The 17501-nt window shown below is 34.1% G+C and overlaps 1 protein-coding gene across 1 annotated transcript; it reads right to left on the reverse strand.

Annotated features, from left to right (window-relative positions):
• Window positions 1–651: 651 nt before the first annotated feature.
• LOC149821601 (polyubiquitin-like) lies at window positions 652–3498 on the reverse strand. The gene is made up of 2 exons (XM_089981309.1): window positions 3441–3498; window positions 652–2337 (listed from the first exon to the last, which is right to left on the reverse strand). The coding sequence occupies exon 2, from the start codon at window positions 2335–2337 to the stop codon at window positions 964–966; it is 1374 nt and encodes a 457-aa protein (XP_089837435.1). The 5' UTR covers window positions 3441–3498; the 3' UTR covers window positions 652–963.
• Between the last annotated feature and the right edge of the window lie 14003 nt (window positions 3499–17501).

Consider the following 17501-nt stretch of genomic DNA (forward strand, 5'->3'; position numbering starts at 1 on the left):
TGAGCAATGGCATGCAACAAATTGAGATTTAGAGAAATGAGGAACAGCGAGACTCCAGCAAGACAGAAAGAGAAAAAAATCGATTGGGAGAAGCTTTTTCTGATAAAACCTAAAAATTTTCAAAACTGAAACAAGAAAATCAAGGCTTCAAACAAACCCAAAATTTTGATATTGGTAGAAAACAAGAAGAGAGAAAAGGCTGGTATGCGATAATGGCAATGGTCTCTCTCATGAGCAGCAATGGTCTGCAACAAGTTCGCAAGAGAGAGAAAGAGGGATGTAAAACCCCAAAACAAACCACCTCACACTACCGGTATGTGACGATAGCAAGTAGGCACCGATAGCAACCCCGCTTCATAATCGAAGCATGCTCGTCCAAAAAAATTCTTCCTCTAATGGAAAGGGTGGAACGAAAAGTTCAGATGTATAAAGACGAGAATGTGAAAAATACCGTCCACCACGTACATTTGTTGAAAATCGCCTTAATCAGAAACTCTGCAAATGAACCGTTAGAAGAGGTTTAAATGAAGTGAGATTAATTTCCCCATAAACGTTCTAAAAAGCCAGAGATTTAACCTACGAGGGTTCACGATGGGTTTCTCCCTTGACTTAGCCAAACAATGTGCTGGATTACCCACCGGTGCAATATAATGGACAAAATAAAACACATTATAATAATAAAACATTATTCCAAACAAGTATTACCAACAAGATGACACACATTAGCAGTAAAACAAAATAACGTCTACGCGCACCAGCCGCGATTTTTATTCAGTGTAATGCCTACCGTGACCAACTACAGCTAGACACGGCAGCAGCTACACTAGACACGAGGAGAAAGACGAAAGATGCAGAAAACGAAACCCAAACAACGACACACCATCAACAGAGAACAAGGACCAACAACCAACAACTAGATTGATCAACCACTGGATGGGAGAACTTCATCCAGCGAGAGTTCCCTCACTGGCCACCACGAAGACGCAGAACCAGGTGCAGGGTGGACTCCTTTTGGATGTTGTAGTCGGCAAGGGTACGCCCATCCTCCAACTGCTTCCCTGCAAAGATGAGACGCTGCTGGTCCGGCGGTATGCCCTCCTTGTCCTGGATCTTCGCCTTCACGTTGTCAATGGTGTCAGAGCTCTCCACCTCCAGGGTGATGGTCTTCCCGGTAAGGGTCTTCACAAAAATCTGCATTCCACCACGGAGACGGAGGACCAAGTGAAGGGTGGACTCCTTTTGGATGTTGTAGTCAGCCAGGGTGCGCCCATCCTCGAGCTGCTTGCCAGCGAAGATGAGACGCTGCTGATCAGGAGGAATACCTTCCTTGTCCTGGATCTTAGCCTTAACATTGTCGATGGTGTCCGAGCTCTCAACCTCAAGGGTGATAGTTTTCCCAGTCAGAGTTTTCACGAAGATTTGCATGCCACCACGGAGACGGAGGACAAGGTGAAGGGTGGATTCCTTCTGGATGTTGTAGTCTGCGAGAGTGCGCCCATCCTCAAGCTGCTTGCCGGCGAAGATGAGTCTCTGCTGGTCTGGGGGGATACCCTCCTTATCCTGGATCTTGGCTTTCACATTGTCAATGGTGTCCGAGCTCTCGACCTCAAGGGTGATAGTTTTCCCAGTCAGAGTTTTCACAAAGATTTGCATGCCACCACGGAGACGGAGGACAAGGTGAAGGGTGGACTCCTTCTGGATGTTGTAGTCTGCCAGAGTGCGCCCATCCTCAAGCTGCTTCCCGGCAAAGATGAGACGTTGTTGGTCTGGGGGGATTCCCTCCTTGTCCTGGATCTTGGCTTTGACATTGTCGATGGTATCTGAGCTCTCCACCTCAAGTGTGATGGTCTTCCCTGTGAGTGTCTTGACAAAGATTTGCATGCCACCACGGAGACGCAGGACAAGGTGAAGGGTCGACTCCTTCTGGATATTGTAGTCAGCCAATGTGCGCCCATCCTCAAGCTGCTTGCCAGCAAAGATGAGACGCTGCTGGTCCGGAGGGATCCCCTCCTTGTCCTGGATCTTAGCTTTTACATTGTCAATTGTGTCTGAGCTCTCGACCTCAAGGGTGATGGTCTTGCCTGTGAGGGTCTTAACGAATATTTGCATGCCACCACGGAGACGCAGGACAAGGTGAAGGGTTGACTCCTTCTGGATATTGTAGTCAGCCAATGTGCGACCATCTTCAAGCTGCTTACCAGCAAATATCAACCGCTGCTGGTCTGGAGGAATTCCCTCCTTGTCCTGGATCTTAGCCTTCACATTATCAATTGTGTCTGAGCTCTCGACCTCAAGGGTGATGGTCTTTCCTGTGAGGGTCTTAACGAAGATCTGCATCTGCAAGAGCGAAAGGCAAAATCATCAACATCACCACACAAGAAACTTTACACAAAAACATCTTCTAGAGCAACATGATTCCAAAGAATTCACATTGAACAACACAAAAAAGATATAAAGCAGCATGCGTTCAAAATAAAACCACGGACCAATAAACCAACGTTGAAAAGAAAGGCAAAACAGAAGAAAAAAAATAATTAAGATAAAAATCTGACAACTCAAAAAAGACCAAAGCCAAGATTCATGAAACATGAAGAACCAGATTTTGTATCTTCACCAGAATCCACAGGCATAAATGCAAACAAAAGGATCCCAACAAAAAGAAAAACAAATAAAAGAATGTATCGATAATTTTTTTCCTGTTTCCACTTTCCAACATGGACAAGTACAAAAACAATGATCGACTAGGCCTGGAAAAGCACAAAGTGAAAGACCCAATCCAACCGCGTACATAAAATAACATAACAAACAAATTCAAACAACCAGAACGCCAAAATCAGAATCCCGCGTGTGTTCTTCAGAACATATAACAGAGCCTTTGGACATCACAATCTCTGCGAAATCCACCCAGCACAAAATAATCATACAGAACCAAAAAACCCATGGCTTGCACCCAAGCTACAGATACACGAGAACAACTAAGATCGAAGATCCTAAAACCAGACGCATCAATCCCTAAGGAAACAACCCAAAACAAAATAATCATATAGATCAAGAGCACCACGTCTTCCAACCCAATGATGCATACATACAAGAACAAATCGCACAAGAAAAGCAGGAAGAAAGAAGAAGACTACGACAACGAAACCCTACGGAATCAATCCAGTAAGAAATAATCAAACTGCACAGAATACAAGAAACCGTAGCATAAGAAAAGACGATGAGTGCCAAGATCAACTGAGAGGGTTCTCCAAAACAGAAAACGAGACCCTAGCCTCCAAGATCACCATCGAAACCCTAACCAAAGCAAGTCTCCAACAGAAGAAAAACAAGAAGCAGATGTGCACACAACGAAAACCACGCCCCAAAAACTAAATAAATTTAAAAAAAAATAAAAAAATGAACGAAAGAAAGAGGAAAAGGTGAAAGCAAGAAACCCATACCTTTGAAGGAAGAAACGGAAACGCAAGGAAGAACAAAAGAGAAACGCAAACGATGGAGAGAAGAAAGAGAGGCAGACGTATCAAGTATTTATAGTCGGGAGTTAGGTCGACGGACCTTTCGAAGGAACCATCTGCGGTCAAGATCGTTACACGTGTTCGGGATGAGCTGTAACGCCCTCCACCGCACACAATCCTTATTTGCTTTTATTAGAGTTTTACGGGAATTATCAGATCTTTAAGAAACCACATAAAAGTTTTGGGTTATCACATCGACCATCCTTTACTAAATCCGTAAAAATAAGAAAAACGATGATAAAAATGATACATTTATTGGAAAGCCCTAAAAATTTTATATTCGATCACAAATATTATTATTATTATGACATTTTTAATCTTTGTACTTATCATTTTTAGTGTGAATTTCTTATGTCTTGGTCGAAAACTCTAACTTCGGAAATATATGAGTTATCGTACATTAAAAATTTATAAAATTTGCATAAAATAAGTATGAATAATTTTTTTAACTAAAAACGATAAACATCACAAATACTTGAGTTATTTCACATAAAAAATTCTTAAATTCACATAAAAATCTATAATTTTTTTTAACTGGAACCGAGAAACATCACAAATACTTGAGTTACCTCGCATACAAAATATAACAATGTCATATTAAAAAATCTACAACTTTTTTTTTAACTCGAACTGATAAACATTATAAATACGTGAGTTACCTCGCTTAAAAAATGTAATAATATCGCATAAAAAACTATAATTTTTTTTAACTCTAATCGACAAACATCGTAAATACTTGAGTTACCTCGCATAAAAAATATAATAACATAGCATAAAAAATCTGTATTTTTTTTTAACTCTAACCGACAAACATCGCAAATAATTGAGTTACTTCGCATAAAAAATACAATGTCACATAAAAAAACTGTAATTTTTTTTAACTCGAACCTTCAAACCTCGCAAATACTTGAGTTATTTTGCACAAAAATATAATAACATCACATAAAATATGTGCAAACAATTTTTTTTTTAATCTTGAACCCTCAAACATCACAAATACCTGAGTTACTTCACATGCTTTTAAACTCGAACCGAGAAATTCTACAAATACCTGAGTTACTTCGCATAAAAAATCTACGAATGCCTTTTAAAATTTAAAATGTGCATTTTTTTTTCTGCATTTGAGATGTTGGTATCGGGTCTGGATTATGGTTATTTTTTATTAGGGTTATTTTCGATCTGGTACCGGCATCTCAAAATTTTTGCTTCTTTTTAAGAACAAAATCTAAGGCTCTTCATGGTCCCCAACCTATGGTCTCCAAAATCTCTTTAGCATATTTTTTGAGTTTTTCTTATCTCTGATGACTTTTCTAGTGATTTTAATGAGGCTGCAACATTCTTCTTATTGACTTCTCTTGTTAGATCGAAATATGAGTTTTTTGTGATCCCCAAAATCTCCTTCACATATGGTTTAGGTTTTTTTTTTGAAAGAATATAATATGTTTGTTATGAAGACGTGTGTTTGCTTTAAAGATGTTTTATCAGATAAAAAATTAATGTTTTTGATTCTTTGAAGATGTTTGTCCATTATTATATGATCTTTTATTTCTATGTGTGTGTAATGGGGTTTGAGTTGAGTGTGCACAAGGTGTTAATGTGGATAGATGGTTTTGCATTGTAAAACCCATAAATTTTTAATGTTTTACAAAAAATAACATTGAATTAAAGCTAAAATAGTATTCAAAATATAGATAAAAATTAAATTATAATTTAAGCATTTATCAAGATTCAAAATAAATTCCAAGTTGAGAATTTATTCTGAAACAAAGTTTTAATTTTTAATCGGATTTGAATTCGAATTCGAATTTAATAAATGTCTTGAATATTATAATTAGATTTGAGTTTGATTCGAATCTAAATTAAGACATAATTGAATGTTAATTCAAGTTTGAAATATATAATAATTTATATATTTTATTGAATTTGAATTTGAAAGCTTCGATTGAATATAGAAATAATACTATGAAATCTTCAGGATATTTCTAATGAATAAAATAATAATAATGATGAATTTTACGAGAAAGAAGTGTAAAAATATAAATTAGCCTAAAATGAAATATAAGAAACATCCTATAAAAAACAAAGTTGATTCGAGTTGATTTAAGTGAAATTCGCATTCGTAATCGAATTTTTGAAAAAGATAAAATTTAATAAAATAACTGATAAATTTTAATGAAATAAAGTTGAATAAGATTTCAGACGAAATTAGGATAACTTGATATGTATGTAATATGAATTCAATGAATTTGAATTTAGTTTGAAATCTAATGTGCAAAACAAAAATAAAATAAAATATTCAAAACGATAATGGGTTCGGCTGACCCTAGGAGAAATTGTTTTCAAAATGCATTTTGGAGAAAATGAAATTTTTAGAAAATAAATTAAATAATTTAGATAAAATAATATTGCTAATTAAGTACTATACTATATACTGCTTAAACATTAAAAAAAATGAATATGTGAAATGCACCCACACACCCCAAGGGTTTAATCAACCCTATTGAATTCTATTTCTTCAGAAATTATTTCTGAAGAATATGAATTATTCTTAGAAAGAATACATAAAATAAATAATTTAGATACATGAAAATTTGAATTACAATAGATGAAATTCATTTACATTTAAGCCTAAATTAATTTCACTTAGAGACATTTCATTAAGCCTACATTTTAATTGAATTTGAATTTAAAGTGAATTAATTTAGAATTTCATTTAGTGAAATGGAACTGAAAACTAGACTAAAATTTATAATCTTATAGGAGTCCATAGGTGGGTCATCTAATTCTATATGGCACTCCATTTTAACTTTTAAAAAAATAACATAAAAATAAAGCTTTAAAATCAAGTCATATTAAAACTTTCATAAAAACAAGACAAGTTTTGAAAAGTCAAAACTTGCTTTCTTTTTTATACAAAAGATAGAGAGAGAGAGAGCTCCATGTGAGAGGAATCCTCTCCTAGAGGATTCTAGAAGGGGGTGAGCTGGACTAAGGAAAAAAGAAGGAAAGAAAGAAAAAAAATAAAAAAATAATAATAAACATTGACTAGTAAGCAAGTTGACATTTTCAACTTAGAAAGGGGCTTGGACCATATAGGTCGACCAACCCATGTGTATAACCCTATTTATATCATATAGTATGTATACTATTACATATATATGAAATAAATATAAATAACCTAAGCTAGCTAAAAAAAAAAAGAGAGAAAGTAAATAAAAAAAAAGAAGGTAGAGTGTTAAGATTAGGAAATATACCTTGATTGAGATCAAGGGCTGGGATTTTCTCCAATCCTTGACCTCTCTTAGTCTCCTATTTAAGCATGGGAGGGGCTTATGCTCCCCCCATTTAATCCCCCTTGATTTTTTTTAAAGTTCTTTCTCTCTCCCAAATCCCTATTCTCTCTTCCATTCCCTACACCAAATCCTTAGTGTTTTCACGGTTGGCTCAGCAAGGGAGGCTTCCACGTGCATGAATAAAGCGAAAGGAGGTCGTGGGTGAGGCTGTTGTCCATGTTAGATGGCCGGTTCATGCTATAAGATCAACTTACGTGCGTAAGAACCAATTTTTGCCTAAAAGATTGGGGTTTTTATGCTTTAAAAGTAGGACGGAATTTGTGGACACGAATTCCATCATTTTTTTATAAGAATAGACCCTAAGTCAAGTCTTCCACACATGGGTTTAGCTTAGGGCTATCAAAGTACTAAATAGAAAGGGGTTTCTGAGAGAAAACTCCTCTAAAAATCATGTTTTCCTAAAAACTGATTTCTTAGAAAATAAAACCATAAAATTTCAAAATACTTTAGGTTATCTGATTATTTTTCTGTAATCTAGATTTGGGTTAGTAGATCATGTTAGTATACATGCTCTATAAAAATTTGAAGGATTTTCATGATCGAATTCCTTAGATATTATGTATTTGGTTTTATCGGGCTTCTTAGAAAAAAATTCAGTAAATTTAGTAAAAATCGTGATATGCCTAATTAAGTCTATGCAAAATTTAATTATAAATTATAGTGTATGTGCATGCTGATATTCTGATTTTTATTTGTAGGAAAATTACGTGATTTACTTATTATATTATAAAATTTACCAAAATTATTTCTAAGGAATTAAGCCCTATATGAGACGAGTTTGTTTTTCTGGCCAAACGGCTAAAAAAAACAGATTTGTCCATTGTAGATTATTCCAATTTAGTGTAGTGTGAATTTCATGATTTTTATAGTTTAATTCATGCAAAAAAATTTGAAAATATGGATTCGGGTGACCCATTTTGGCTGTACCCGAATGCATATACCCGATATTACGTATTTTTGGCATGACATCTGACTGGTAAATCACTCATATCTCCCTTGTCTGGAGAAGTTTTGATGAACGATTTATTGTATTGGAAAGTTAACAAAATTTCACATCTACTATGAAATTTTGAACTCTGTTCATAAACTAAGCTCTGTTCTGTAATAGTCAGAACAAAAAAGTATAGGTCTGTAGTAAAATGTTAATAACTTTCTCATACAAATGAATTTTTATGAACGATTTATGATATTAGAAAACTGACAAAAAAATTAAATATAAAAAATTAGCTTTGTTCACTGATTAAAAAATTATCTATAACCTCTATAAATGTCAGACAAAGTAAAGTTTTTCGCAGGTTTGGAACCGGTTTAAGAACCGATCTCCAAATACTTGTGTAAGGTATTCATTGATATGCATGCCATTATGAATAATCTGCAGACTGTATATATGCTACAAAAGTCTGGTTTTATGTAGGGAATGATATGCCCAATGTTGAGGCATGATTGAATGTTTAATAAATGAATATGCTTCCTTAAGAGGCTACACATAAAGTAAGGAACCAAAATGTCCGACTTGAGAATTTATTTATAAATATTTTAATGCTATCTATGTTGTATGTTTATGCATGTCTCTAAGATGATAATGATGATGTGTGGATGCATGCAAGTTATGAAATTTATCGCATTGCTTATGTATATTCATGTGTGTTTGCAAAGCATGAAAATAAACATGTTATCGAATGCAATGCTCTAATATATGCATTCATTGCCCTAAAGTGGTCGAATCCTCTTTGATGGATTCTAAATGATGTTGCATGTAAGACATTTAAATTAAATCAGTAAAACATACGACACTAAAGTAAAGGCTTGCGAAAAGAGGGTAAGTGGTACATCTGACTTCATAGAATTATGTTTTGAGCACAAAAGGTTGTTCTTCCCCACCTATGAAGACAGGAAAAACCCTCTACAATAGACTGCATTATAGTGGGGAAGAAACTCATGAGTGAAATTCTGATGCATCAGGATAGAGGTGTTGAGAGTCTCTCTCACTTTTGTCGTCCTTCAACCGAGACTGGTGAAAGGAGCCCGAACAATCTAAAGTCACCCCTATATGAATATATTGTGTGGGTTATGGTCTTGATCTAGGCGTTCGCTTGTGTTTATACCCATTGGGATAAGAAGTGAAACTTAAATGTATGTGTATTATATAGGCATAACATGCATCATCTAAGAAAGAAAATGTAATTAAAGATAAGAATTGACTCATACTTATGAATAGCTTCTGTATTGGTAAGTATATGTATTTTTAACTGTTCATGCATTTTACTTGCTTAAGTTGAAATAAATGATGCATATTTGATATTTTGCAAATAATATGCTTACTTGAACTATTGAAATGCATGGTGAATTATTTTAGATTTAATTGGATTCAGTGTGTGAAAAGTTAGATGTAATTTTTGCTTTCGTATTTCTGTTTAGCTTGTTTAGTATAGCTCTACCCTATTGAGACACTGTATGTCTGGCCGTTTGATTTTAATATTTTTCAAAAAGTGAGTAGACTTACATGCGATGGTGGGAGGTTGCGATGGGGACCAAGCCATACCTTTCTCACACCTTTGACGTTTCGGATTGAGACTCTGATATTTTATTTTGATTTATTTATAATTGGTTAATTATAATTAATTGTGAACGATTATGGACTTTTAAATGTAATTCATGAATATTTGAATTTTCAATTTCATGGTTGTATGCTTATTAATGTATTCGATAAGTAGCCTGCCAAGTTTTAGTCCCAATAGACTTTTTTTTGCTGTAATTTTGTTAAAGAATTTAAAAGTATTTCAAAAAAATAATCACCATTTTTCAAGATTTAAAAATTGGGGTGTTACATGCATAGTGGTTGTTGTATGTATTATATTCTTAATAGATGTATATTTCATATGGTTGATGTAGGTAGTTAAGATGACTTCAGTATTTGCTAAAGTGTACTACCGTGTCGCTGATTATCATAATTGAAGATCTTTAGTGGTCCCAAAAAACATTAGCTTTAATAATTAGTGGATAGGTTTTGTCAAAAACAATACTTAGTGAAGAGTTAATCAGCCTCTAGTGTACATATTTGTTGTTCATAGGTGATGAAGCAGTCCGGGTAGATGTTTTTTATGATGATGATGTAGAAGAGATATTATTTAATGGTAACATTTACTTAGTGCTTCACATAGTGCAACAAAAAGGCAGTTAAAAGGGATGTAAAGCAATCTATCGAAGTCAGTGTGTTACAGAACATCAAACTGTCTCAAGCAATGAATGATGTTGATGAACCAAACATGTAACTATCATAAATAATAAACGATAGTAATATTGTACAAATGAAGAATATGCAATTCCCTTAACCGATTAGAAATATAGACGTTGGACCTTCAAATAACGAAGAACTTCAACGAATAATTAAGGGTGTACATCAATAGAGGATCACTAGAGAGGATGTGGAACCACTTGGACACCCTAGTTCTAGTGATCTGCATCCCAGTAATAATGCACAAATGACCTCTCAAAACCCTAAACATTGGTATGTTGTGTGAGTTTCGTGGGCATTTGTTGGGTTTTAGAAATGTTTTAGGTTTATACGCTAATGTTTAGGGTTTACTAGGTTCTCGCTAGATGAATTCTTTTTCAGAGAAGAGTAATTGACAATCTTTGATACGGAGGCATCTCAATTATATAAATAACTACGTAAGGAAAGACTTGATGATTGCGAACAATTTCAATGGCTATCAACAAAGTCCAATGATTGAGAGGTTGCTATCGGCAAAAGGTTTAATAATATTGATCATTGTCATGAATTTTTGAAAGATCATGTAATTATGAACAACTATAAAACAAAATTCAAGAAGAGCTGCAACAACAAAGTAACTGACGTATGCACGCAAAAGAACATGTAGACTAAGATTGATTGTACCTGGAGGATCCATTGCACAAAGGTACAAGGAGAAACATTCTTTCAAGTGAAGAAGTATCAAAGTGAGTATACATGTGATGGATCATTGGACAACCTAATAGTGAAAAATGTGTCATCCAAGTGGGTTTCACGTGTTATTCATGAACTATTGCACAATAACTCGAAGATGACTCTAAGAGAAATCATGAATGGCATAAGTCAGGAGAAAGGCGTGGAGCTTAGTTACAAACAAGAATGGCGTAAACGGAAAGTAAGTAGGGTAGAGATATATGGTTCATTTGAAGACTCCTTCAGGTTGCTTCCCGCCTATTGCCATCATTTAAAGATGATTAACCGAGGATCGAGGACGATCATTGAGACCGATGTGAGAAATTGATTTTTGTACGTGTTCTTATCTTTTTGTTCATGTATCAATGAGTTTATTAAAAGATGCCTTACAGTTCTTTTGCTAGATGACACATTCCTAAAAGAAAAATACATGAGTATATTGTTGTCGGCCCATAGTATTGATCCTTGCGGTAAGATGTTTCTGATTGCCTTTGTTGTTGTAGATAAGGAATCGAAGGATTCATGGACGTGGTTTTTGTCACACGTAAAGCGACAATCGGATCACTATGACGTTAAGAACCCCAAAGCTAAACAACAGTTGACAATAATCTCAGATAGGCACCTAGGGCTATAGTATGGTGTCCCCTCGTATAACCTAATTGTCATGTTAGATATTACATGAAGCACTTGATGAACAACTTTAAAACTGATTTTGGTCCATCACTTGTATCACTTTGGTGCAGTGCAGCTAGGGTAGCAACGACAACTCAGTGCATATACTTTTTTGACAAGATCAATAAGCAACATATAGACGCGTACACATATGTCACAAAAGATGTTGCAAAGAAACATTAGGTTAACAATGAGTTTCCATCTAAGAGGCAAAAGTGCTTCACTTCTAATATAGTGGAGAGCTTCCATGCGTGAATTCTCACAATACGTGACAAGCTCTTGATTCCTCTTATTGAAAAGCTTCATCTCATGTTGAAGAAACTTTATAAGCAAAGAAAGAATGATGGGCAGAACATGTCAGAAATTATTATGGTACCCAATGTAAAAAAAAGAGCTCGAGAAAAGTAAGAAAAATGCACAAAGGATACATGTGCAAGTAGAGAATTACCTCAAGCACCGATATGAAGCCCACAACCAAGATTTTGGTTACACTATTAATCTCACAAGTTAAGAGTGCAGTTATAGAGAGTGGCAGGTTACCGGGATTCCCTGCAAACATGTGATCATGTGCATTATATACAAAGGCAACAAACCAGATGAATACAACCACAAGTGGCACATTGTTGATTTGTATCACACTGCATATAATAGCTATCTATTCATGCTGATGGTGGATAATGTCCCACATGTCACTCCTTCGAACCTTACTCCCCTCTTACCACTAAACATGGGTCCTAACCAAGGCGCCTTAAGAAGAAGAGACAGATAACAAACAAGGATGTTGTGTCATAAAAGTGCAGTATCTGTGGTGAGCTTGGCCACACTAAGTAGAGACACATTAAATCATATGTTTATTCATTAGTTTATTATGTCATATATATTCGTTAGTTTTTTTTAATGAATTTTGTTTCTTTGTATTTATGTAGTCTTTATTAATAAATAACTCCAATGTCTTATATGTTGTATGTATATCTTAAGTAGTTCGCAATGAGTCCAAGGATAACAAAAAAGAAAAGAAGATGTGTCAGACATCAACCTTACAAAGCTCCATCCCTAGTGCCAGCTCTTATGCCCAAGGTATAGAATGTGCAGGAGACTGGCAAAGAGAAAAAAGAATTTAATTTTGATGAAGAAACTTGGATGGCAAGTTATGTAAGTATGAAATTTGCATGTTCATTTGTTTATTCTTTTATATGTGTTCATTCGAATATAACATGCATGTAGCACATATGTAGCATAACAAGATTCATAGAAAAACTTCAAGTAAAACACAAGTGTCTCATAGAAAAGAGAGAAAATATGCCAAAGATGATTTACCATATTCCTTATTTTTTTGTAAGTACAACCTTTTGTTTCTGTTGTATTACTACTGAAAATAAAAAAGTTAACTTGTACATGTTGACTGGTCACAACAATTGCTCACAACTCTCAGGCATGAAGAGGAGGTAGTTACATGCTTGGATGATAAATCCTTTTCTTATATTTGGTTTGAAGATGATAAGGTATCTCAAAACTAAAATTCTGGGTGACCAAGTTGTCTTTTAATCTCAATTTATTTTGCAACTGGAACAACAATCATTAGGTTCTTTGGCAAATGGACCTGAAGGCGAAGGACTTTATGATGTATAATTCACTTCGCACCATAACTTGCACAGTTAATATCATCATTAGCATAGTAAGTTATCGTTACCCAGGTACATGCTTAAATGTTTTTGTTTTTATAACGAATATAAACCCTTTTGTTAGGCTAATATCATGGACAACAAAAAATAAATGATCGCTTACTACAAGCAAGTTAGAGAATTTGAGTTGGCAAAGGTAGTCGAAGCGAAAAAGGCAACCACCGAAAAGGAAAAGGAAACGAAAACTACAATAGTGTATCAAGCGGGATCAAACATTGATACACTATAGAAAACCACAATAGTGCAGCTAGAGAAAAAGGTAGGGCTATTGGTATCACTAAAAGAATACACTTAGTCGGTGGCAAAGGCAAAGAAAGTGCAAATCAATGCTCTGATAATAACATTCACACAAAAGGGAGTGACAACGTTCAAAACGAAAAAAAGAAAAAGCCGATGACTAGGGAGGAAGATAATGATTAACTGTGGGGTGAATTTGATAATATTTTTAGATGTAGATATTAAGATAAATGTATGAATGCTATTTAATTTTTAGATGATATTTTAAATTTAAATTTAACGGACTTTATGATAAATTTATGATTTTTTTTAACTCGAACCTCAAAACCTCACAAATACTTGAGTTACTTTGCATAAAAATGACAAAATTTGAATAAAAAATATGTGAACTTTCTTTCAAACTCGAACCTCAAAACTTCACAAATACTTGAGTTACTTCGAATAAAAAATATAATAACCTCGCATAAAAAAATTGCAAAAATTTTTTTAGACTCAAACTTCAAAACCTCACAAATACATGAGTATCTCTGTATAAAAAAAATTTGAAGTTTCTTTTAAACTCGAACATGAAAACCTCTCAAATACTTGAGTTACTTTACATAAAAAATGTAATAACTTTGCATAAAAAACTACAATTTTTTTTTAAACTCAAACCTCAAAACCTCCCCAATACTTGAGTTACTTCGTATAAAAAATATAATAACTTTGCATAAAAAACTCTATTTTTTTTTTAGACTCGGACCTCAAAACCTTGCAAATACTTGAATTACTTTGCATAAAAAATGTAATCACTTTGCATACTAAAATTACAAAATTTCTTTTAAACTTGAACCTCAAAACCTCGCAAATACTTGAGTTACTTTGCATAAAAAATATAATAACTTTGCATAAAAAATTTGTGAAATTTCTTTTAGACTCAAATGTTAAAACCTCCAAATACTTGAGTTACTCTGCATAAAAAATATAATAACTTCGCATACAAAAACTGCAAAGTTTCTTTTAAACTCGAACCTCAAATTATCATAAATACTTGAGTTACTTCATATAAAAAAAACTATGAAATTTACATAAAAAAATGTGTGAACTTTCTTTCAAACTCAAACATCAAAACTTCTTAAATACTTTAATTACTTCGCATAAAAAATATAATAACTTTGCATAAAAATCTGTAAAATTTCTTTTAAACTCGAATCTCAAAACCTCACAAATACTTAAGTTGCTTCGCATGAAAAATATAATAACTTCGCATAAAATGTAAACTCCAAAAATGTGAACTACACTTTTTTTAAACTCTAACATCAAAATGATAGGCGTGAGGCATCAATTACAACTTCATTTCAATTATTTACAAAATAATCAAAAACAGAAATCACTACTATGGATCCCTCAGTTGTGCTTGTAGCTGCTCATTCACCTTAGTATAATTTTTTATGATTAGAGCTTGATGTTGTATAATGGTCAGAGACACTGCAACAACGATTTCCTTCAACACATTCATTTTGATCTCTTTTACAACAAGTGTTTTCTTCAGCACACTCATTTCGGTCTCCTTTACCGCAAGCATATCCTTCAGTTACTTAATCTCTGCCAGCATAAGAGCCAACTGAGTATCTACTCTACTTACATTTTTTCTGCGCTTTTAGTCGCACTTCTCATTCTCCTCCTTCGCTCTCCTTTCGGAGGGACTTCCTTCATTATAATGAAAAGTTATATCTTTGTCATCACCAACAACTACCATGGAGGACAAGCAGATGTCTTGGCCGCCCTCACACCAGTCTACAAGTTTCAATTGAAATAGGGTGGGGTAATCCTTTGACTTATCCTTGATTGTCATCGAGACAATTTTGCTAATTGTGCCAGGGCGACAAGTTCGTTGCTGAATATAGCAAAATTGCCAGACCACTCGATTGGCCATTCATGTTGTGCAACCAAAATGTCCTTCCTTACCATAACCTTTGCTTGCACAACGACATCCAAGTTCTCCTCCTCCTCACTCACTAACCACTCACTGACACCCAGTGTCACTTCAATCCGATGATTTGTGTTACGTCCTCCAATGTGATGGTTATCTCCATATCTTCAAATCGGAAGGTGTTAGTTTTTTTATCTCAAAACTTCCTCACGACCTCTAAGAGAGAGTGACTCATCGTCTATGATAAGATCTCAAAGAAACTTCAGAATTTCATACTATCAAGCATTTTCTTCATGTCCTCTGGGAGAGATTGGAACCATTATCATGCTTAGAACCAATAGAACTGATGCATGTGGTTGTCATCAGCTTGTGTCTCTTGCCCAAGAGGATCAGACATTCTTCTACTCTTCGAGGAAATCCTCAAAGCTTACACTTTTTTTCTCAGCATCCGCCTCTTGCTGTGATGATCTCTGGCTCTTGTTGAGGTGCCTTCTCCCCTTGTTCAGAAGCGTCATCATGTTGCACGACTACCTCCAATACTAGCTAAGAAGCATCTGACCATTGTGCAACTCGATTGTTCCCTTGTTAAGTTGCCTTCTCCCCTTGTTAAGAAGCATCATCCTATTTCACAATTGCCTCCAAGCCTGGCTGAAAAGCATCTAATTGTTGTACAACTCAGTCCTCTCCTTGCTGATGTTCATCCTCTACTCTTCTATCATACACATTTTCAACAAGGGGGAGTTTAGATTGTTCTACACCCCTTTCAAATGGTTTTTGTTGCACTATGTGAAGTATTAAGTAAACATTACCACTAAATAACATTTTTTTACATTATCATCATTAAAAACATCTACCCAACCTGGTTCATCACCTGTGGACATCGAATGTATAACGGAGGATGATTAACTCTTCACTCAGTCATGTTTTTCGAGACAAGCTAGCCACTAATTTATTAAAGCTAATATTTTTGGGAACCACTAAAGATCTTTAATTATGATTATCAGTAATACGGTAGTGTACTTTAGCAGATACTGAAGGCATCTTAACTACTTATTCCAACCATACGAAATATACATCTATTGAGAATAGAATATATACAACAACCACTCTACAAAACCAATTATCCATATTAACACCTTGTGAATAATCAACCCAAGCCCCATTACACATACACATAAAAATAAAAAATTATATAATAATGAACAAGCATCTTCAAAGAAGTAAAATTATTAATTTTTTATGCAATAAAGCATCTTCAAAGCAAATAGATTTTCTAAACAAACATATTATATTCTTTCGAAAAAAATCCCTAAACTATATGTGCAGAGAGGATTTTAGGAACCACAAAGAACAACCTCTCGATCTAACAAGAGAAGTCAGTGGGAAGAATGCTTTAACCTGATGGAATCACCAAAAGGAGTTATCAAAAATAAGAAAAACTCAAAAATTATGTAGAGAGAATTTTGAGGACCACGAACAACTCTAGATTTTGTTCTTAAAAGAAGCAAAAATTTTGAGATGCTAGTATCAAGTTGAAAATAAACCGAAGCAAAAATAACCCAAATCTAGAAAAAAATGCACATTTTAAATTTTAAAAGATATTTATAAAATTTTTATAAGATGTTATTTTATTTTTTATGCGAAGTAACTTAGGTATTTGTGCAGTTTCTCAGTTCGAGTTTAAAAGAAAATTTGCATATTTTTTATTCGAACTTAAATTTTTTTATACAAAATAACTTAAGTATTTGCGAAGTTTTGAGGTTCGAGTTTGAAAGAAAGTTCGTTTGCACATACTTTATGTGAGGTAACTCAAGCATTTGTAAGGTTTGATGGTTTGAGTTAGAAAAAAAATTATAAATTTTTTTATACGATGTTATTACATTTTTTATGCAAGATAATTCAATTATTTGTGATGTTTGTCAGTTAGAATTAAAAGAAATTACAATTTTTTTATGCAACATTATTACATTTTTTTATGTGAGGTAACTCAAATATATATTTGCAATGTTTGTCGGTTAGAGTTTAAAAAAAAGTCGGTATATTTTTTATATGATATTATTACATTTTTTATGTGAGGTATCTCAAGTATTTATGATATTTATCGATTCGAGTTAAAAAAAATTACAAATTTTTTATGCAATGTTATTACATTTTTATGCGAGGCAACTCAAGTATTTGTGATGT

Source organism: Nuphar pumila, chromosome 11, assembly GCF_984573655.1.
Source record: "Nuphar pumila chromosome 11, dmNupPumi1.hap1.1, whole genome shotgun sequence".
In the NCBI taxonomy this organism is placed as follows: Eukaryota; Viridiplantae; Streptophyta; class Magnoliopsida; order Nymphaeales; family Nymphaeaceae; genus Nuphar; species Nuphar pumila.

Bases quoted from the DNA above. Each gene is read 5' to 3' on its own strand.
- LOC149821601 (XM_089981309.1), bottom strand. From the start codon at position 2,337: ATGCAGATCTTCGTTAAGACCCTCACAGGAAAGACCATCACCCTTGAG.